This window comes from Tyto alba, unplaced genomic scaffold (assembly GCF_018691265.1).
Source record: "Tyto alba isolate M040663 unplaced genomic scaffold, T.alba_DEE_v4.0 Super-Scaffold_44, whole genome shotgun sequence".
NCBI lineage: Eukaryota > Metazoa > Chordata > Aves > Strigiformes > Tytonidae > Tyto > Tyto alba.
Window position 1 is genome coordinate 10,037,922 of NW_024881320.1, and position 21,657 is coordinate 10,059,578.

Below are 21,657 nucleotides of genomic sequence, written 5' to 3' on the forward strand. Positions count from 1 at the left end.
GGTCCTTTTTCTGGTCTCTAGGCAGGTTCTTTCTTTCCTGTTTTTTAGGCTAGTCGTTACTATGTCTCCTTTTCCTGGCTCAGACTGGTTCTGGGGCTTTCCCAATCTTATTCTTCCAATCAGGGAATAGGTCAATGTTAAGCAAAGCATTAAGCAAATGATGAGTTCTGCTTTTATCATGAATGACCACTTTTAAGCAGCTAAACAAAGTCCTTAAAGCCCTCCAAAATATATTAACAACCTCTATAATATATTCCTGTGCTATTATAGCCTCACAGTGTTACATGTTATTGCCACTCCCTGTTTAAATCTCGTTCAGGTGTGGTCCACGTGCTTATGTAGTTCAGCTTTGCCACCCTCCACAACAGTACAGAGATTTTTTTGACTGCTTAGATGCACATCTTCCTTTTTATTGCGGTTGTTTCAGATAATGATGATACAGATTTACCCAACATATAGAGCTTCTCTTCTGAGAGAGTCTCATCCCTTCTCTTTCCTATCCTGTTTATTTGGACTAAGGTCTTCATAGGAATGGACTATCTGTTACTTGTTTTCCATGCACATTGAAGCTTCATCCTCCATGGGCTCCAAACAGCAGTTTATAGGGTCTTAAAAGAAGTGTATCGACTGCTTATCTGCTGAAGGCCTCTTTCTTCACTCAGTCCCATTAACACAAATTTTGTACAACTTTTGAAGCAAATACATTTATATTTTTTCTCTCACTGTTTACTATGAACACTAATCTGTTTTACCTCTACAGAAAGGTTTTCATGGTGCTGATCATGCCATGGGTAGGTGTATTGCTCTAATGCCACTTTTCTGTGTGCAGTCTCCAAAGGAATATAGGCGCATGGACTTGCTACTCTCCATGACCCTGTCTCCTTGCTGACCCACTTCTTTGGTTCCACCAATAGTTGCTGCGATAAAAAAATCTTATGCTAAGGTTTTTATTGAGCAATGTATTATATTGCCCTTTTGCCTCAATGAAAGAGATTGAAAACAAAGATGGACCTTTATTTCCTTCAGGACCCTTAATGGACTCGGTATCCTGGTGTGTTCCATGGATGGATCAGTAGCATTTTTGGACTTTTCCCAGGATGAACTTGGAGATCCACTCAGCGAGGAGGAAAAGGTACAGTAAGCGCTCAGAGAATCTGTGACCATATTTAAGGGATATATTGATTCAACTAAAATACTGGACTATTTATAGAAGTATGTAGTGACTGATTTACATATTACAGAAAAATGTGTTCTTGTCTACTTTAGAAATCATTAAAAAAGAGTAGTCAAGAAATGAATTTGTGATATTACTTTCTATTCTGGAAAGAAAGTCTATTTGGAAAACAGCCACTTGCTTACATATCATTATATATTTGAAGTAATTATTTGGCCAAGGAAACAAGGAGTGGGTGCTTCAAAACACTTCAAAATTACTCTTTGACTTGCATATATGCAAGTCTTTTTAAACTGATTGCTGTTGGCTGTTTGGCTGTTTTTTCCTCTCATTGCTATTAGCAACTAAAGCTTTGAATTCCAATTATTTTATGTATTGATTTAGTGTTAGCTGAAAATATAAAGAAAAAAAATCTGTAGTGCATAAATGATACAGAGGCATTTGCATTTTGTGGATTCCATTAGATTTGTGTGATTGCATTACATTATAATTAGTGATGTCATGCTAGCAGTTGTAATCACTCTTTTTATGTGATACATTTTTAACGCCCACAGAGCAACATTCATCAGTCCACCTATGGTAAAAGCCTAGCTATAATGACTGAAGCTCAGTTGTCTACCACCATTATTGAGAATCCAGAAATGCTCAAGTATCAACAGAGACAGCAACAGCAGCAGGTGGAGCAGAAGAACGCATCAATTAGGGAAGCATCAGGGACTGCGACAGCAGCCCCCAAAGTGGCAAGCATGGTTAACGGGGAGAGTTTGGAGGACATTAGAAAGGTAGGTGTTCTTGGATAGTCGCTTTATAGCATCAAGTACTAAGCCAATAAGTACCAAATTGCATATGATAAAACCATTTTCTGCTTCCTTACTTGTTTTGAATGGCACCTTTCAACCCATGAATGGTCAAGTTGACATTACTGGGACTTGCTGAAAAGTTAAAATGCTTTTAAGCAGAAATAAGAGTATGTGGGAAAAACCTTGTGGATATTTCTAGGATGGGTACTAAATTCTTGGTGTGCAGAAAAGAAACCAAAGGTAGCTAATAATAGTCAAATGGTAAAACTGTACTTCAGTCTGTCAACTGAGGTCAAAAGCATTATTTAATTTTCTCCTAAACACAAACCACAACTTTTAATGAAGGATTCAGTGCGCACAGATGAGAATGTTTCAGACTTGACTCTAATGAGGAGAGTGGATAACATTCTCCACAAATGCCATTTTCTACAAATGGATAGATCCAGAGTTAGAAATATGTGTGCTTAAATTAAAACGAATGTATGTTATGGTACAGCCTGAGATCAATAATCAGAATTCTATTGTACTTAGTACTATATGAACTTCTACATAAACATCTACTATTGGTCAAAGATAAATTGTGGTATTAAAATACACTTGCATTAATTAAAATGTAGATTGAATCTATTTATGCAACGATAGTATAGTTCAAAGACAATATGGATAAAAAAAGTCTTTAACAGATTTTTAATTGAGGAACATTTTTCATCTAATACACCTATTGTTGCCAGTTAAAAAAATAAAAAGAAAAAAGAATTTACTATTTATCAGAAATGACAATGAAATACATTTCCCAACAGAATCTCTTAAAAAAACAAGTTGAAACACGAACAGCAGATGGTCGGAGAAGGATCACGCCTCTCTGCATAGCTCAGCTGGACACTGGGTATGTTTGGAAGTTGTCTTTAAAATCCTTCTTTGCACCTTTTTTTTTTTTTTGTTCTGATGCAAGGTCAGAATTCTGACTTATTTTAATCTTATGGCATCTTAAAGCACTTGCTGGAAATACCTTTGAAATCATCACAGAATATAGTTTCAAATTATGTTCTCATGGCTATAATACTTCACTTCTAACAAATAAGGCTAATTCTTATTATCTGCCATTATAGATGAGTGAGCAATAAAATATTGCAGGATCATATCTACTTTAATACTGGCTTTAACATCCTTTGTATATGAGAAATAACACTGGAAATTTAGCTGTTGGTGGTTTATTTAGGTTGTATATGAGTATCCACATTTGGAAAAGGGAAGAAAGGAATAAATAGTTTAGTTAAAATTACTGCCTTTCAATTATTTTTAAAGTGGTTTTGAGGAATTTATTTGTTGTTTGTCTTTTTGCTTAGGGATTTTTCTACAGCATTTTTCAATAGCATCCCAATATCTGGATCTCTGTCTGGTTCAATGATGTCTTCTCAAAGTAACCAGCAGCTCATGTCATTAGATTCTAACGCAGCAAATTCCCTTAATACTTCAAAGCCTTCTGTAGAGCCAACAGCAGCCAGTATAAAACCAACAGACGATGCAGCCAATAAAGATGGGTCAGTATTTGCAGTTTTGTTTTCTCTTATATGGCTCTGTTTTGTTTTTAATTCTTGTTTACAATTCTGTAATCAAGCAATTATTAAAGTGTTTTCCTGACTTCAAAAATCTGACCTTTCCTATCTTCAAGAATCTAACATTTCTGAAAACATAAAGATTTTATTAGTATTTGGTTATTTTAAATAGTGAAAAATCAGTAATGAATAAATCCATATGCACAGTTCTGGAAATGAACTTCAATACAGTGAGGTACACAGTTGATTGCTAATGCTCTAGCAAATTGACTTGCTTATAGATTACTGAGTTGCTATTAGTAAATAATAGAAGGTTTTCCAGCAGTGGAAGTAATGAAGTCTGTTTTCCATCAAATTCTGCCCTGTCCTGTAGATCGCCTCTCTTCAAAAATGGTAATACTGCTTCCCTGCATAACAAGCACATCACAGTACAGTGACATTGACTTGCCAATGCGCATAGGCTGATTGGCACGTGTGTCTTAAAAATTAATTATGGAACAACTCAATTTTAATTGCTTTTCCCTCAGTAATAACATTGACTTGGTTTCTTCTCCTCAGTGTTTTTTTTAATAGCATTTGTAAGAGCACAGTGACACTGGAACCTTTACCACTCCAACATATTTAGTTGAAATTGGCCACAGATTAAAAAATGAGTGGGTAGACTATGAGAAATGATTGACAGATGAAACTATTATGTCTTCTTCTCTTTGGAAACTGGACTTTTAACAACTTTTTAGTGCAAACATCAGTTATCTTAGAGGAATTCTTTCTTTCAATTAATTCTCTGAATGAGTTGAAAAATCTCTAAAGTAAACAGCTATTCAAATAACAGATCCCTGGAATGCTTTAGTGTGGGGAAAACACATTCCTTTGCCTGAGAGTTATGCTTGGAAAGGCCTAATAATTAGTTTGGATTCTTCAACAGCAAAATCAAAACCTGGAATGAATTGTTTCAGCCCAAATTGACTGATAAACAGTGGAATATAATCTTGTAATGAAAAGTATTTGGTAACCTGAACAAGCGGTAAAACAGGGAACCCCAGTCATCATTTAAAATAGTGATCTTTTCCCTTTGGGTACGTAAGTACCAGCTGAAAATATTATTTCATTCCTGAATTAAAAATACATAATGAATGAATTAAGGTCTTTTAATCTAGATATATCCTTGTGACTGCACGAAGCTCTTAGCTCTGAGATGTATTGTAAACAGCTTTTAAGAGTAGGCAAAGTTTGTAAGATACTGATGCATTAAAGGGGAAAAAGTGTATCATAATTCGTGTATGTACTTGTGTAAAAGATTTTCAATACGGTTCCTAGCCAGTATGATGAATGCTACCTAGTTGTTACAAGCAATGCAGGTTACCAATATTAGATTTCTTTCAATCCTTGTTTTCCTGTGTCTCTTATTGACAGTGTAAATGCTACCTCTGCCTCAACTGCTCCTCCTGCATCGTCTTCCTCTGTGTTGACAACTCCATCCAAGATTGAACCTATGAAAGCATTTGATTCTAGATTTACAGAACGATCCAAAGCCACCTCAGGGACTGCTGTTGTAACAAATACAAATCAGACTGTTGTGGACAGGTAAGACATAGCCTGGGGTGGGGTAAAAGAAAGGTAATAATGTAGAGAATTAAAATGCTGGTGTGGATGTCATGGTGCTAGCACTCTAGAAATTGTCTTAGGTCTCTTCCATAACCGGAAGGAAGGAAGGGGACCATTGCAAATAGGTAAATTCTTTGCTAGCATTTGGGATCAAGAAGATTCTTCAAAATATTCTGAGTTTTTGTTGCAATAGGCTGTGTGTACGCATGCCTCCATGTCTGGCTGCATGCATCTGTGCTCTTTAGAAGACAAAAATAGCCAGCCTGCATCTCTGTACAAGAGTAAGATTTACTTCAAGATAAATTACCATACGTGTCTGCAGACAGCCTATCATCATAATAGCTGTAGTTGTATTTCAGCTTTATGCCTTGAAGGCATGCAGGGAAGATGTTTTGATTTTAAGGGGTTTTGGCTCTGGATCCACATGATTTTTTTTTTTTTTTTTTTTTTAAAAAAAATAAGGCCTTTGGTTTTGTGACATTGTGTGTTATGGCATAAGTATTCCTCTTTCACCAAGACAAATGATAGAAAAAAACAGTAGTCTTGAGAAAGGAGTATGTAGTTCCCTAACTTATTATCAATAAAATGTGGTTTTACTAAATACCTCAATATTTTTATGTCAAAGTGGTTAATCATATGATGCAGAAAAAAGATGTATTATAATGCTCTAATAATTGCCTCTAATGTGTCGGTAAAGTATGGATTAAAGTGTATTTTTGGCATAATTCAGATGCTAAAGAAAAAAGGTTTGGATTATGCAAGATATTTCTAGGAAGCCAAGTGGTTATGGAATAAGTGGCAAAACACTGTTTTGAATTAATAACGAGCTATTGGAGGGAATGGGAAGAGCATGATTAAATGACCTATTTTAGAGTATAATGGTTAAGAAAAGAGTTCATGGGGGTTTGTACTTTGTCGTCTTTAGTTATATTGTATTCCTGAAGTGGAAAATGGAGCAGTGAGATCATTTGTGTGGTTTGCAGATATGCATCTTACAGTAGTCAGAACTGAACAGGACAATTTTTGGGGATAGACAACAGAGTGACAGATGAAGGTCTGCATGAGTAAGCAGAAAGTGTAATGCCCTTTGGAGGGGAAAAGTTGAACTACTCTTGTATCTGAGAGCTGAATTATTTGAATCAACCCAGGGAAAGAGATCTGATTGTAATTGAAACTGAATGCTAAAATAAAGTTGTTACAGCTTTTTCCAGTTGCTATCTACTGGTTTGATTATTTTTTTTAAAGGCGAGAATATGTCTGATCATCTTGCATATATATTGTACATTGTACTTTTGCAGAGGATTTGCCATACCTGTTTGGCTTCCTCCTCTTGCCGTTGTGCATTTTGAAATACACTCAAACAAGGCTAAGAATGTATTTTCTTACCTACAAAAACGTAGTGCATAGTATATGTAGCAGCTTTAGGATTCAGCATATAGAAAACATGAAAATATATATTTTTTACTTGCTCAGACTGAAGGATCAAAATTTAATTAAAGACAATAAGCCCAAGGATATTCTGGAGAGCAGCAGTGACAGTGAAGAGAAGATTCCAGCTGCTAAACCACTCAGTGCACCCAAACGGAAACTGGAACTTGAGGGAGAAACAGTAGAGAAGAAGAAAAAAGGAAGGCCTCGAAAAGACTCCAGACTTGTACCAGTAACTTTAACTGTTCAGGTGAAATAAATAAGATTCATTGTGGCTGTTCATTTGTTTCATCAAGTCAGGGAAACACATGTAGTGTCAGTCCTTCAGAATTTGTAAGTAGCTGCTTATTTATATAAAGGATGGACACATTGCGTTTCCCCAACATAAAACGGTCTCTGGAGAGTGGCCCAGGCAGGAGAGAGAGACTTGGATATGCGGACTTAAATGGTTATGAGTTTCCTAGGAATCATGAAATAGTAGTTTCCACCATTTTCGGGTCCACCATTTTTGGGCATACAGATCACTGTTTTCAGTATTCAGAGCTTAGTTTTTCCATGCAATATACCAGAATTTCCATTACGTAGTTGCAGCTGAAAAGTGTGTGTGTGCATGTGTTATTTTAAAAAAAAAAAAAGACCGCATCTAGTTTGTATTGGGTTTTTTAATTCTTAAAAGCTATATTAAAAAACTTGTATTTCTACAACTATTTGGGAAAAGATAAATATTTGCAATTGGCATTATTTGGAATTAAAAAAAAAATCTTTCAAATAAATCTATATTATATAATATCTTTGGTTTTAACTTTTTTTAATGGAAAAATTTAACTACTTTTGCAATTATTTTTTTTTTCCAGTCCCCAGCTACACTGGCCTCTGAGAAGGATGCTGCTTGCATCTCTGCACCAGCATTAGCACTTAAACTGCCAACCCCAATCCCACAGAAATCATTTACCTTGCAAGTAAGTGGACTACAAGGGGAAAAAAGCTTAATACTGAGGGGTAAAAAAAAAAAATCCTGCATTTTTAAAATATTCTTAGTTTATTCAGATCCTTTGATAAATTAACATTTGAATACATGTATTTGTTCTAGCAAGCAAGATGGTCTACTTCAGCTTCTAAGAATCTATCTATGAGAAAAGTTAATGGCAAGTCAGCTAAAAATAGGACACCTCTGAACTAGCTAAACTTCAAAGAGGAATACCTCTGGTTCATCAGTCCCTTCTCCTGGTTAACCAAAGTGTGTCATAAAGATATGAGTCTCCAACAGGAGTAACTGCTGCATTGTTATTACAGTTGTGTTGGTAGTACACTGCTGAAGAGAAAAAACAAGTATTTTCTGAGAGCTCTCTGGAGGTGCTCTACATCTGAAGAGACTGGCAAATAGTATTACTTTAGGTATTTATGAAATAATTTTTCTGCGTGTTTACGCTGTGGTAGTCTGGTTCTAATTGCAAGATTGTAGGGAGACTGGGCACATCTAGACTTGATCTGGTGCCCTTAATTAGGAAGCACAGACTAGCACAACCTTTCTTTATTCTTATGCTCCAAATACAAAAAAATTATTTATGTTCTAGCCAAGACTGATTTTCAGAGGAATGCTTCTTTTAAAGTACCATAGTATATTTTGAAGCCACTTTAAACAGAGAATGCCATGCTTAAATCTGTTGTTAAAGACAGCATTGTTTTGGATCTAGTAGTAGTCGCTGCTTTTTTGAGTAGTTCTTTTCCAAGAAGTATTTTATTTTTTGTATTTCAGGTGAGTTCAGATCCATCAATGTACCTTGAAGTGGAGAATGAAATGACCACAGTGGGAGGTTCGAAGCTGAGCAGGTTAAAGTGTAATCGAGAAGGAAAGGAATGGGAGACGGTCCTCACCAGTCGCATTCTCACTGCAGCAGGAAGCTGGTAAGAGAGTACAGTTTGAAGGACGAAGGTCAGAAAACATTTTTAGGGGTACAAAAGTACACTTTATGGAAAGTTAATTATGCCTAAACTCACATATTTACAAATAATTAGAGGTTTTAAAGGTATTTTAATCTATTTACTTAGACAAGTTTATTAACTGGATCACTTCTGTTAGGGATTTTTGTGACTCTCTGTGCTTGGCTCAGGATGTCCTATTTCTCTTCCAGCTAACCTGGTCTAATACATTGATGCTTTTAAACTCTTATCCTGTGGAGTTTTTTGTAGGGATTCTGACTTATTTCTGTTGACTACTTGTATTCCTGTTTTTATCAACCCCCTCCCCATTGTAGTTTTTACATAATCTTTCATAATAAATGTTTTGTGGATAAAAATATGTGCTGCTCTTAGTCTTAAGACCAGTTTCACTCCAAGTCTGAGTTCTATGCAGTTGTAAAGCATCACAAATTCTTATTAGCCAGTTACAACTATTTTCCTGTATATTTACATTTCTACTTTCAATTTCTTCATTAAAGTTGACTAAATCATGGTAAGTGACGGTTGTTCAAGTGCTAGCTGCTAAAGAATGAATCACCTGAAACAGGATGTTTTGAGATGTAGAAGTATTTTCCTGAGTCTTTTGTTGTTTTTTCTCTTTATTTTTCTCAACTTTACTTAGTTCCAACCTCAGAGTTTAAATTGTAAGTATATTTCTGAAGCTTGAGCCATCTCCAGGTCTGAAAACGAAGCAGCAGATTTTAAAGCAAAATACAAGTACAGACCAGAAGAAGGGTTTATGTATACCCAAAAGCTTTATTGATATTTCCAACTATGCCCCCTGGTCTAACAGAAGATATTATCTCTGCCTGAAAACCTTCTCTTGCCCATCTTCTTAGACCCTCAAAATTATGATCAAATTAAGGAGGCATGGAATGCACCTACATATATATATACACACATACACACACACGAAAATGATATAGAATTCTATATATTTTATATATATATAATCTGCCTAGTTTTTGACCTTTCCTTTTGGTACCTAGGATTTTTTTAAAAGCTGTAATAGTTACCTTTTGGGGAATTAGCCCAGGTTATCATATAACTTAAGAAATCAGTCTGGTTTTACGCTACTCGCATTTGACAAAATGTGTTTGTTTTTGATTTTTTTTTTTAGTGAGATTGTATGTGTAGCCTGTGAGAAACGAACATTGTCAGTATTTTCAGCTTGTGGTCGTCGCCTTCTTCCTCCTATAATATTGAATACACCTATTTCCACCCTACATTGCACAGGTTCTTATATCATGGCTCTCACCACTGCTGCTACACTCTCTGTTTGGTAAGTACCATGTTAGGCTGCAGCAGCTGACTGGGCTGATTTTTATAGGTAACTGTTCAATTGTATTGATGTATTGCCACTGAAACTTGGGCTTAAACCACATCAGGTCTGAATACAAGTCCACTTTTGGATATAACATGAAGAGTTAACCAGGCAGGACTTGAATCCTGTTTCTTCTCTGTTCTAGGACAGTCCATGATACTGAATTTGATTCTAGAAGGAAGTTAGAGGACAAGCTATAAGTTACTAGATTAAACAGACTGTAGGATAGACTTGTCATGTATATGGAATGCATTGGGGGGGCGGATGGTGTGAAGAAAAATATGGATACTTCAATCTTTCATCATACATAGCCAATAAAGTACTTAAGTTTCAGAGTTAGAAGTACTCTAGCCATCTTGAAGACACCAAGATAAAATCTGCAGCTACTTGTTTACAGTGATTGAATTTAACCTAATGTCTCATGCAGGTCAGAGCTCCTAAAGGAGTTATTTGGATCCTTGCTGTTTGTTTAGCTGTAATGAGGTTTCCTGACAGAGCCATAAAAGTTGTTCTCTGCTATTGACTTCTGTCTTGCCATAGGGGTTTGAGTTAGCCAAAATAATTTTGTTGGAGCAATGAAGAAAATGTCAAGGCAAACAAAAAAACCCAACCAGACTCCCTAAAAACCCCCACTTTTTCATGAATATGAAAGAAGTGCATGTTATTTTGGAGCTTTCAGTTGTTTGTAAACTGCAGACTTGTCCTTTTATCTTTTCCAGGGATGTTCACAAGCAGACAGCCATTGTTAGAGATGAGTCTTTGCAAACAATATTTTCAGGTAATAAAAAGGGTCATTTAGTTACCAACCTTTGAGCACACCTGTACTACTTAGTGCCATTTATGAATATGCTGAAATTTTACAAGCCCTGAAGAGCCTAAAAAAAATAATTTTCCTTTGTTATTGTGTAATAGAGGGAAGTCATTAGCAATGTTGAAATAATGAGATAAGAATATCAGCGGTTAACAGACTTGTACAAGGTTCTGTAGCTTCTTATATTCTGGCTTCTGGTTATGAAAATTCAGTGTTGTGAAGATCACAAAATAAATATTTAATGTAAATCTGCTATTACAGCAATTTGTGTGCGTGTACTTGGCATGTTTATTATCTTAACAATGAAAACCAAGTTATTATCTTCCAAGTCATTATTTCAAAATCTTTAATTTCTATCATTGCTAATATCTGGCACAAAACAAACTATCAAAAAGCAGTGTCTCAAAGCATATTGGCTTCTATTTTAGCTTTAATTCATAAATTACTAATCAAAACGATATAGAGAAGTGGTTATCCTAGCAGTTTGCAAATGTCTTCATTAGAAGTTACGAGCACAAAACGTGGGCTTAGAATATGCTGGGAAATGAGGGACCCCAGCTGTCCCACTTGTACTACGTTCTTAGAGAGCACACTTTTTGAAGTATGCTGTTTTTCAGAATTGTAACTTAATGGGAAAAAGAAAGATAAAGGATTCTTAGATTGCAGAAGACATGCAGAATTGCAGAAGATTGCCCCTATCTATGGAGAATATTTCCAATTCAGGTTAAGTTCTAGATAAATTGCAGCATCAGGATTGATAATGTATTTTGCAAAAGAGTGATTGTAATGCTGCTGCACTGAGCCTGGTTCTTACCATCATTATCTTGTGTCTTGACCTTCCGATCAGTGCTTGAGAATAACATTTACTAAACCTTTTTCTTTTGGTTGCTATGACTGTTAATTAATGGTGGATAGTATTTTTTGCTGTTATAAATGTTATGCAAGACTCCAAAAGAAATACTTTGTTCTGATTTGACTTGTAGGAAGTGATGCAACTGTCTCTCAGATCTTGCTGACTCAGCATGGTATACCTGTAATGAGCATGTCTGATGGAAAGGCATACTGTTTTAATCCTTCTCTTTCTACATGGTAAGTTACACATTATTTCCTGCTTTTACCATTTAGCTGAACTGACATGTATTCTGATTTACTGTTTCACTTCATATTTTGAAGATAAGTCTGAGTAGGATCACATGCCAGGCTTAGTTTTGCTTTGGTTCACTATTGTATATCTAGGCTTTATTATATTACTATGATTTGTTATGTTTAAAGTAAATTTTAAAAATTAGAAAGTTCAACTACAGCCTACTTAGTCACTCTTTCCTTACATGGTGCATACTATTATTTATTAACACACAACTATATATACTTTTGCTGATGTACATAAGTTGAATCTGTGAAGTAGTTGTCAATGATTAATGATAATCTAGTCTTACAATTCACTTTCACATTAAAAAAGAATGCAGTTCTGGGAAATTTGTCAAAACAATTTTCAGAATTTTGTTGAGTGTTCAGACATGTTAAAATCATTTTCCTCAGTTTCCAGAGAAAGTAAGACATATGCACTCCAATCCTGAATGTGTATGTGCCTAACTTTGTCAGTCCCCATTACTCCTTAATATTTTTTTTTTTAATCTAGTGACCAGTCAAGTTTGGAGAGAGCTCTTTGTCTCCAAGATGTAAAAGTTTAATGAAGATAGTCAGGGAGGGGAGGAGGGAAGAAACCATTAAATCCTCAGAATTCCCATGGAAGAGTCATTACTGGTGTCCTAAATACAAGGAAAGGGTACTTAAGAATCTGTGCTTTATTGGGTATCAGATAGGCTTTCCCCATGGATTCTCTTCTGTCAGGGCATAAGTTCCCATAAAAAATTTCCATTACAATTTACAGTGTCTTTCCAAAACAGATTCTTTGTTGTTTTTCTAAGAGGAAAAAACATGTTGCAGTCTTAATACAATTCTTGTACTTAGTGTAATGAACATGCTTGATGAAAGGGCTTATTGCTTTAATTCCTCCTTAGAATAATTATTATTAGTCAACTACTTTATGTGAATCCTTTGGAAAAGAAAAAACACCTTATTTGTTCTTTAAAGAAATTATGAAAAAATTTTCCCAGTCAATAGGAGCAGAGGATAGGCTCTCAGCCATAATTTGGAATTTTCTGTCATTTCTTAGTTTGTACCACAGCTCTGAAAATGCATAAAAGAGCAATCCCTTTAGTCATCATACAAATTTAGACATTCTAAAGCAGTAAAGGGTATTTTAAATATTTGAGCCATTTTACCTCTGAGCTGTCTGGAGGTGTAAACTTAGCATTGGTTTGAGCCACTGATTCCCTTGGCATCTCAAACCAGTAAAAATTATATCCTGATTAGGTGTGGAAGTGCCAGATGTAACTGTCAACTGCCTCCATCTGAAGGAATGGCTGTAATGTATGGGAAAGATTGTCAACGTGTGTGATGTGTGATGACTTGTCTGGTGGGTGGGGGGGGACCTGGCATGAGGTAAAATAAAATTCTTAATGAGAAAGTCATTACCTGCATTCATCCCAGTCTTCATTTTGGGGCATGAGTACTTATTAGATGTAAAATGACAAGTAGAAAGTTAATTTCCTTCAAAACTAATGCTAAATTTTATTATACAGTTAATATTGCGAACTCTGGGGGTGGGAGGGATATTTCCGTGACAGCACAAGCAGAATTTGGACATGGAGTGGGAACAGTTAGAGTCCGTGGAATTCCTGAGCACTTCAGTGATATTTTTTTGGTTATCTGTGAAAATACAAGTTGGGCTTTGAAGCAGAACAAAGCTGGATCCTCTAATATCACTACCCTACTCTCTTCAAACTTGGTTTTTGTTTGTCTGCTTTTTTCAGGAATCTTGTTTCTGACAAACAGGACTCTCTAGCACAATGCGCAGACTTCAGGAATAGTTTACCATCCCAAGAAGCCATGATGTGTTCTGGGCCCTTAGCTGTAATACAGGGACGAACATCAAAGTATGCACTTACTTGCTTCATTTGATCAGCATGTTTGTCTTTTTTTCCTATTATTTATTCATGTGCTAGAATCAGTGAGTTAATTCTTAAGATGCTAGTGGCTCTGAAATTATTAGTAGCTCATACAGTGGTGTTTTACACCTTCGTACATTTATAGCCTGTATCTATCTTAGATGTTATTTTGAGATTGTTTGGGGGGCAGGAAAGCATGCTCTGAATTTAATAATTTTAAGGCATCTCTTTATTGGATGGGTAAATTATTATTTGACAGTTCTGTACATGTAATATTTTGATTAGCTAAACTGCATTTTCTTACATTTTACATATTCATTTTTAGTTTACCAGCTTTCTGGAATAGGCCTACAAATTTTGACTTAGTCAATTTTGAGTAGTTAGTTGTCCTCAAGGACAACTAATAATGTCTATTTAATAAAGTCTTTGAGGAAGTTGAGTGATTAGTCATCTAATGCATACTTTTAACATCTGAAAATATCACCAGGGAACTGTGTGAGCCAGAGCAGACTCCTGTAGGTAATTTAATAGCCCATCCTCACCTGGATTTGAATTAGATTTCCCAGGCAGATTTCTGTGATATTTCTGTCCTTCACATCTGAGTTGAATGCTTTTTTGGTGAGAGAAACTGTATAGAGTTTTATGATTTTTATTGCTTTCTTGGGGGTGAAGGGGAGTGAATTGGGAAAAATATTTGAAATCTAAACACCCACTTTTTGAGAGTAAGAAAATATCAGACTGAAAATTCAAGTTTTCTCAAAAAGGAAATAATTGGTTACTTTTTTCAAATGTCTTCTTATGTCAATACATTTATTTTCAAGAAATCCATTCAATGCTTTAGGCTAACTTCATATCTTGTGGGTTTTTTGTGACTTTCACCTGTGGGGGGGCAAAGAAAGGTAAAGGCAGTCATCTTAATTTCCTAGAAACATTTAGGAGGACTTGGTCACTGATAAGCATGTTTTTTTTAAAGAGAGGACAGATGAAAGGAAGAGAAAAAGAACATGAGGCATAAAAACATCCATGGACCTTGGTATTTGTAAATGGTCCAGTGCAGGGGTGGAGGGAAGGCAGTTTGCTATGAAGTGCTGCCTTTGTCATTAAAAGCTCAAACTCTGGAAGCACTAGGTGCCTCTGAAAGATAAGTGTAGAATAGCTTATACTATAATAATATATATTCCTTAAACTAGTATCTGATTTTATGGCTGGCATGTTAATTTTTTGTTTTTGTAGTTCAGGAAGGCAAGCTGCAAGATTGTTCTCCATGCCTCATTTAGTGCAACAAGAAACAACGCTTGCATACCTGGAGAACCAGATAGCAGCAGCACTTATGTTACAGTCCAGTCATGAATATCGCCACTGGCTCCTTATCTATGCACGGTACCTAGTTAATGAAGGTGAGACCTGCCATGCTGTGTTAATTCTTTTCTGTTCTGATGGATTTTTAAGGAACACTCTAGTTCTTTTAGCACTTGGCTTCTGGTCTTCGTGTTTACTTAAGACCAAAACAAACTGCTGAAGTGCATTTGCTTCCTATAGTGCTCAATACTCAGGAATCCTATTTTGACACACTGGCTGTGAACAGATCATGGTCTGGGGAAACAGTGCCATCTGTGGACTTCAGTAGTAGGAACTGCTCTGTGAAAAAGTCCAGTGGTCTGGCAGCAACGATAGAAGCTTCAGAGGAACCAGCAGCACCTTGTAAAATGCATAACATTCCTCAGCCAACTGACAATCACTGCCGGATGTGAAATGGAAGAGTCGCTTAGTCTCTGACACTACGTACCACAGCACATAAAACTGCAGAGAATTTGCTTGTGTTATTTGCACTTTATACTTCTTTCACATTCTAAAATTCCAACAGCCTGTACTGGTGAGCTCCGCAGGTTAAATTCTGTGAGGAAAGAAGCCCACAAGAAAGGGTGCTTGTGTCTATTTTATATTTAAATACACTGTATCTCTATGCTATTATGTTAAATAAGGTTAAGCAACTGACTTTATGCTTCCTGGACTCGTAAGATCTCTGTTGTATCTCTTCTTGTCTGCATTCCAAATTTAGTAGTTCCCATTGTATTAATTCAGCCTTATTCCTCACCATGCATGATCATTTTACAGAGGGAAGCAAAATGGTTTGTGTTAGGCCGCTTAAGAGGTGTCGACAGAATTAAAATTGAGCTCATTAATTCTTGCCTTTTGATCCCTACCTTATTTAACAAGAGAGCTTGATGAACAGCATATGATTCTCCATCCTTTCCCAGTTGAAATTAAAATGTTCATCATGGGTTTTATGTTAGAGACATTTGTACTTTTAAAAGTCTTCACTAATTGAGAACCTCTCTATTGTGTGTGTAGGGATCATCCTGCACTGTGCAAATGTCACTGCTTTGCATGGGTGTAGACACTGGATGTCACTGCAAATTCTGCTTTGCCATATGTGTATTATTAATGATTAATGAATTCTAGTCCATTAAAATATTCAATCTATTATACCTTGCTTGGCAAGTAACTCTTGAACAGATGACTTTGTTACTTGCAAGGGAAATCCCCCTTCTGATACCTGAATGAATAAAGCTGGCCTGGAAACTGTTGTGGTTTTATTAAAGGGGTTTGTGGGCTTTTTGTTTGTTTCTGTTGTTTGGTTATTTTTTTTACTTGTGCATATTAATTGGATCTATTTTAATTTTGTTATGAGCTTTTTTGCTATGGGTTTGAGATCTCTTCTAGTTTAATAATATTTTAATGTTTCAGAAGGATGTCTGATTTTTTACTACTGACACCATTTTTCCAAATTCATAAATTGCTATTAAATGCAGCATAACAGCTTTTCCCCTTCAAAGGTTTTCATCTTGTGACTTTCCAACTCTTGTGATCTCTCTTTTGTATTAGTTCTCTAGCTGTTGAAGTCTGTCAGTTTTCCAGTGGTTTTTGTTTTTGTAAAAGCTGTTACTTTTTTGTGGGAGGGGGGAGTGAGGTTGAGATTGGGGCAGCTCTTAAACTGGATTGGCCACTTCAGTTTTTCTCCCTATTGTAGATCATCTTTTGTTATGGTTTTGAGAACTTAAAATAAAATCCTTCTGAACTATAAAATAAATCATTTACAAATCATCTTATCTTTCCAAAGATTTGCTGTTAGAAGAATAATATACTTTTTTAGAAATCAATGGGTTTGGGTTTATTTTACTGTAGATAGTTGTAACTCTTTCCTGAATGTTGTTGGTTACATTGGGGAGTAGTTACATATAGTGAAATGCTTATGAATGTGATTTTATTTCTCACAATATTCAGGGTTTGAATATCGTTTGCGAGAATTATGCAAGGATTTACTGGGTCCAGTCCATTACTCAGCTGGAAGTCAGTGGGAATCAACAGTTATGGTAAGTCCTGATAATAGTTTAATAAAGAATGAGGAAGAGTTTTCCATGAAAATTACAGGACATGGATAGTCAATAGAACTTAAAATATGATTAAATTTAGTGGCAAAAAAGCAATCTCATGGTTTTTTTGCTGACCCTGGAACCCCTACCACACTGCTCTGATCTCATAAGCAGGCTTCTTCCCACAGCACTTGTATTCGTTTTGCGTGAAACCACAGACAAATGCTATTGCCACAGTCTCAGCTCTGGTGCTGTCTTGAGTATCACTCAGATGGAGCAGAGTTGCATGTTCAGGTCTCCATGTTCTTCAGACAGCAATTCTGAAATAGTGACATGCCAATTAAATGTCTTCCCTTCTCAGAGCACGCCTGAGTCTGTAACTGCAGAGGCTGTACCAGCTTCATGACTATAAATGTAAAGACAGTTTTTATTCTGGGAGTCATGTAAATAAAGTAAGAACATAAAATACGGAACTCCCTCTAGGTAGGAAGAAGGGCATGAATCTTAAACAGCTCTATGGAATATATTCATGATATCAAGTAATACATTCTGAGGATGCTTTTGTGGTTTTTGTGCAGGGTTTACGAAAGAGAGAACTATTGAAAGAGCTTCTTCCTGTTATTGGACAGAACCTCCGCTTCCAGAGGCTTTTCACAGAATATCAAGAGCAGCTAGACATCTTGAGAGACAAGTAGCATTTCCCCAGATTTTCCCTGTGGGGCCTGGTCCGAGAGAAACAGCGGAACGGCATTAACCAGTGACAGAAGAGGAGCGAGAGCCCGGTCAGTAGGGACACTCCTGAAGCGGGCAGTGCCGTAAGCGTCCCAGATGCTTCAGGAGTGACCTGCTCTAGTTTTTAAAGAAGCTCACAGATGGATTCGTGAAAATGATGAGTGGATGAGCTAGACCGTTTCCCAAGTGAAACTTAAGCATCGAAGCTGTGGCCTCTGTTTCTATGGAAAGTCGTGGATATGTACTTCAGGAGGGTCCTTTTGGATCTGGATCTCATTTTAATATCAAAACTAGCTGAGAACTGTTTGTGGGGTTTCTTGGATGTCCTGTGAAAAGCACAGTACTTCAGAGTACACTGAACAGCATATTTAACCCTGTTTAGGGTTTTTTGCCTGAGGATTTATTGAGGCTCAACACTATATTAAATTAGATGAATGAGCCACCTAAAAAGAAATTTCATAAATATTAAGGTATTATGCAGCCAATAGACTCTTTCCTGTGAATATAATAATAATAATAAGAGGCTGTTCTAACACATGGACTATTTTTGTACTAGAATTTGCTAACTTGTAATATGGAATTTTATTTGGCCAATGATCGGGCTATCTCTACAAAGTCATCTTGTAGGAAATTTAATTACAAAAGCTATGTTTCAAAATAATTCTACCAAATTAACGTCATCATCTGGTTTTTAATTTTTAAATGTTTGTAAAAGGCATTTTGGGGGGAGGGGGAGGGAGAGGGACACAATGGGGTGGCTCTTTTTGTAAGTACGAAAATAAATGAACATTGCATTGGTTTAAAAAACAAAAATCAAAAACATGGTCTTGAATTATTATAGAAGGGCACAGGCATCTCCAGAAATGTCAATGCAGGCTGAATCATGTTAGCATGTCTAGAAATAAATAATACTGTCTGGGTGATTTTTCCTCTGAAAGCGTGATCAGACAAGTACTTGTGATCTCCCTAGAGCAGCTACGATGTTTTCCCTTGGAGCCACATCTCAGCTGAGGTAGCAGGAGCTGTGTGGGAATGCTCATTATCTCAGGCAACACAAAGCAAAATGGGCTCCGCTGAGCACTGCCGAAAGTGGTCAGTGCTGCAACAAGGAATGGGCTTCATGCAGTCAGTTATGGCCATGTTCCATGTATGGCATTTCATAATAACAACATAGTGCTGGTGCCCTGCCAGTAGTTCACTTGTAGAGTGGTTTTGGAATTGCGCTGAAACCAAATCAATCAATTTGTTCTCCTCCCCAAAGTATACTTGGTGCTGGGAAAGTAACAAGTGTATGTGTTGGTTCTTTCCAGGTGTGCCTCTGTTTATTGCCTTACTTTGAGATGGTTTTGAGTAAGAAAATTAGTATTGAAATGAGTGTATTTAAATCCATGTAGAAGGTCAGTTTCTCCCCTGAACTTCTAGCAGAAACAAACACTATCCTTGGCCCTCAGCCAGGGCAAGGACTAGCTGTGCTACTGTGGACTTTGGCTGAAAGGGTCTGACCCTCTTCAGAGAGGTGGCTCTGCAGGTATATGGTTGTCGGGATTCTAGAAGGAGGAATGTGTTCCTTAAGACAATAAAACGCTTCAAATGTGGGGTTTTGTTGCCTCTTATATTCAACTGCGGGACCCAATGGACACCAGATTACTTCTTTGTACAGCAGTCTCACAGATACACTGACTTAAGTGTCCTGAGGAGCAATAAAAAGAACTGACTTAGAGGCTATTCTTCAGTATGGCATCAGTGAGTTTTCAATGAGCAGTGGGAAATGTGGTGACAGCACAGCTTGACTATGTGTGTACCTGGTGGGGAAAATAAAGGTGATAAGAAGAGCCACCCAACTTTCCCTATCCCCAAGTCCAAAAAGCTTAATAGTACTGTCACAACTAGTCATGGTAGTGCTGTGAATGACTCATATGCTATTGCCAGTTAGTCTCAGTCTACACTTAGGAGCAGGCATTATATTTCTTCTGGAGTAGAACCATAGAATGTTTGGGTTGGAAAGGACCTTTAAAGGTTATCTAGTTCAGCTCCCTGCAAGGAGCAGGGACACTTGCAACTCCATCAGCTTGTGCTCATGTGTGCAGGCAAGTGACCTGTGGAAATGATTAAATCAGGAGATAGATGCCATGATCTGGGGAAAAGGTAGGTTTGGTCCAAAGTCTGGTGCAGTCAGTGGGAGTCTGGCTATCAGCTGCCATGGGTTTTGACTCTCAACTGTTCTAGTAGGCAGCTGCCAGGCTGACGGTTTAATGAGGAAAAGAACAAATGAGCATGGATAGTTTTGGAGGTGTTTGATAGTGAAAGTGCTGAGACAGGTGGCAGTTTTCCTCCTGCTAAAGGCAAGATGTTTGGATTTGGGCCATCCCAAATTTTGGTTCAGGCTTGTGCTGTTCATACCAGTCTTGTAATTAATGCTTTTTAATAGGATTTAGATATAATTAGCTAAGGGAAAGTAAGTTCTTTGTCATTAAGGCTTTGAAGAAATGCTGAAATACTTTTTCTGAAGATCTGTCTCCGTACTAGACACTAGGTTTTTCAACCTGCTTTTTCTTGGGAGATTCTGTCACTGCCTGGCTGACCAGCAACAGTATGATTTTAAATTCCATGCAACAAAATACATTTAAATTAAGATGAACGTTTTTCTTAGATGGGACATTTAATCATTTTCTGCTTACAATCAGCATCTTATTTTTTTCAGATGAAGGCTATGAAAACTGTCTAAAGCTGTTATTACATCATCAGAGGAAGCCTGTGCCAAAATCAACAAGGAACGCTTTCACTGTGGGAGTGGGGGCAGGTTGTTTTGAACAATCAAGGAGCTTTTATTAATTAATGGTTTGGACGGGGAAATGGGGAAGGTCATTGGGGGGCTTCGAGGTTCTCGCTAGGCGACCTGGGCAGAAAACACCTGCCAAAACTCCCTTAGGGCTTCCCCGGCCTCCCTGCCCTGGCGCCGGTGAGGAAGGCCCCAACCACAGCTACAGTAAAAGCTGAAATAAAATTAAATTCAGCTAGGCGCCAAGTCCCGGGGAGCAACCCCGCCCTCAGACAGCCGAGAGGCCGCAGGCCCGCCCTACGCGTGCGCCCAGCGTTGCCGGCGGCCGCCCGCCCCTCAGCGCGCCGCGCCCCGCCCCGCCCCGGAACGCCGCCCGCCGCCCGTGTTTCCGCGGTGCGGCCTTTTGCCGCCGCACCCGCACCGGAAGGGCGCCGCGGCCTCAGCCGTCCGGGTGCCGGCGGCTCGGCGGAGCTGTAGCCGCCGCCATGGGGAAGAGGCAGCACCAGAAGGACAAGATGTGAGCGGGGGGAGCGTGGGGCGTGGGCGGGCGCGGGCGCGCTGCGGCTGCCCACGAGTGACCCCTCTGTCTCGGCAGGTACATCACGTGCGCGGAGTACACGCAGTTCTACGGGGGCAAGAAAGCAGGTAAAGGAGTGAGTGCCCCTCCCCCCCCCCCCCGTTCCCTGCGGTGCGGAGGCTGCTGGGGCCGCCTCCCCGGGCGGAGCGTCCCCGGGGCGCCCGCCGCCCCCCCAGCCGGCCCCCGGGCCCGGCGCCGGTGGCAGAATCTGGAGGTTTAACGCCCAGCTGAGCTGTCCCTCCCTTCCGCGAGCTCTGCGCCCACTGGTAGGGCAGAGCGTGGAGGTGGATACGGTGTTAATCATCAGATTTAAGCTCGGTGCTGTCAGTCTGCCTGAGCTCTGTTTTGATTTTTTTTTTTCCTGACTCTGTAATTTTAGTTGAGGAGTCTCTTCTCTGCAGAAGTTCGACTTCAGTTATAGTTTTACAAGCTTTAGTGTATTTATCCTTGTTATCAGTAAATTGCCACCAGGTATATAGCAAAATGTAACTTGCAAATGTTTATTTGTTACTCAAAATACTATGTAT

At 38.0% G+C, this 21,657-nt stretch overlaps 2 protein-coding genes across 3 annotated transcripts in view; both read left to right on the forward strand.

Moving 5' to 3' along the window:
- Positions 1 to 18,594, forward strand: part of LOC104364171 (protein HIRA) — a 39,396-nt gene extending 20,802 nt beyond the window's left edge. For both annotated transcript variants that reach the window (XM_042805453.1, XM_042805454.1), the window contains exons 11-25: positions 1,027 to 1,132; positions 1,729 to 1,956; positions 2,775 to 2,860; positions 3,321 to 3,515; positions 4,944 to 5,114; positions 6,609 to 6,813; positions 7,418 to 7,522; positions 8,320 to 8,468; positions 9,643 to 9,804; positions 10,566 to 10,624; positions 11,641 to 11,746; positions 13,534 to 13,656; positions 14,902 to 15,065; positions 16,954 to 17,042; positions 17,621 to 18,594. In XM_042805453.1, the coding sequence (XP_042661387.1) occupies positions 1,027 to 1,132; positions 1,729 to 1,956; positions 2,775 to 2,860; positions 3,321 to 3,515; positions 4,944 to 5,114; positions 6,609 to 6,813; positions 7,418 to 7,522; positions 8,320 to 8,468; positions 9,643 to 9,804; positions 10,566 to 10,624; positions 11,641 to 11,746; positions 13,534 to 13,656; positions 14,902 to 15,065; positions 16,954 to 17,042; positions 17,621 to 17,737 (2,065 nt within the window). In that variant the 3' untranslated portion in view covers positions 17,738 to 18,594. The remainder of the gene's footprint in view (positions 1 to 1,026; positions 1,133 to 1,728; positions 1,957 to 2,774; positions 2,861 to 3,320; positions 3,516 to 4,943; positions 5,115 to 6,608; positions 6,814 to 7,417; positions 7,523 to 8,319; positions 8,469 to 9,642; positions 9,805 to 10,565; positions 10,625 to 11,640; positions 11,747 to 13,533; positions 13,657 to 14,901; positions 15,066 to 16,953; positions 17,043 to 17,620) is intronic.
- A 2,322-nt stretch (positions 18,595 to 20,916) lies between these two features.
- The window catches only part of PPIL2 (peptidylprolyl isomerase like 2), a 73,989-nt gene continuing 73,248 nt past the window's right edge, over positions 20,917 to 21,657 (forward strand). The window contains exons 1-2 of the mRNA XM_042805235.1: positions 20,917 to 21,070; positions 21,149 to 21,198. Of these exons, the coding sequence (XP_042661169.1) occupies positions 21,039 to 21,070; positions 21,149 to 21,198 (82 nt within the window). The 5' untranslated portion in view covers positions 20,917 to 21,038. The remainder of the gene's footprint in view (positions 21,071 to 21,148; positions 21,199 to 21,657) is intronic.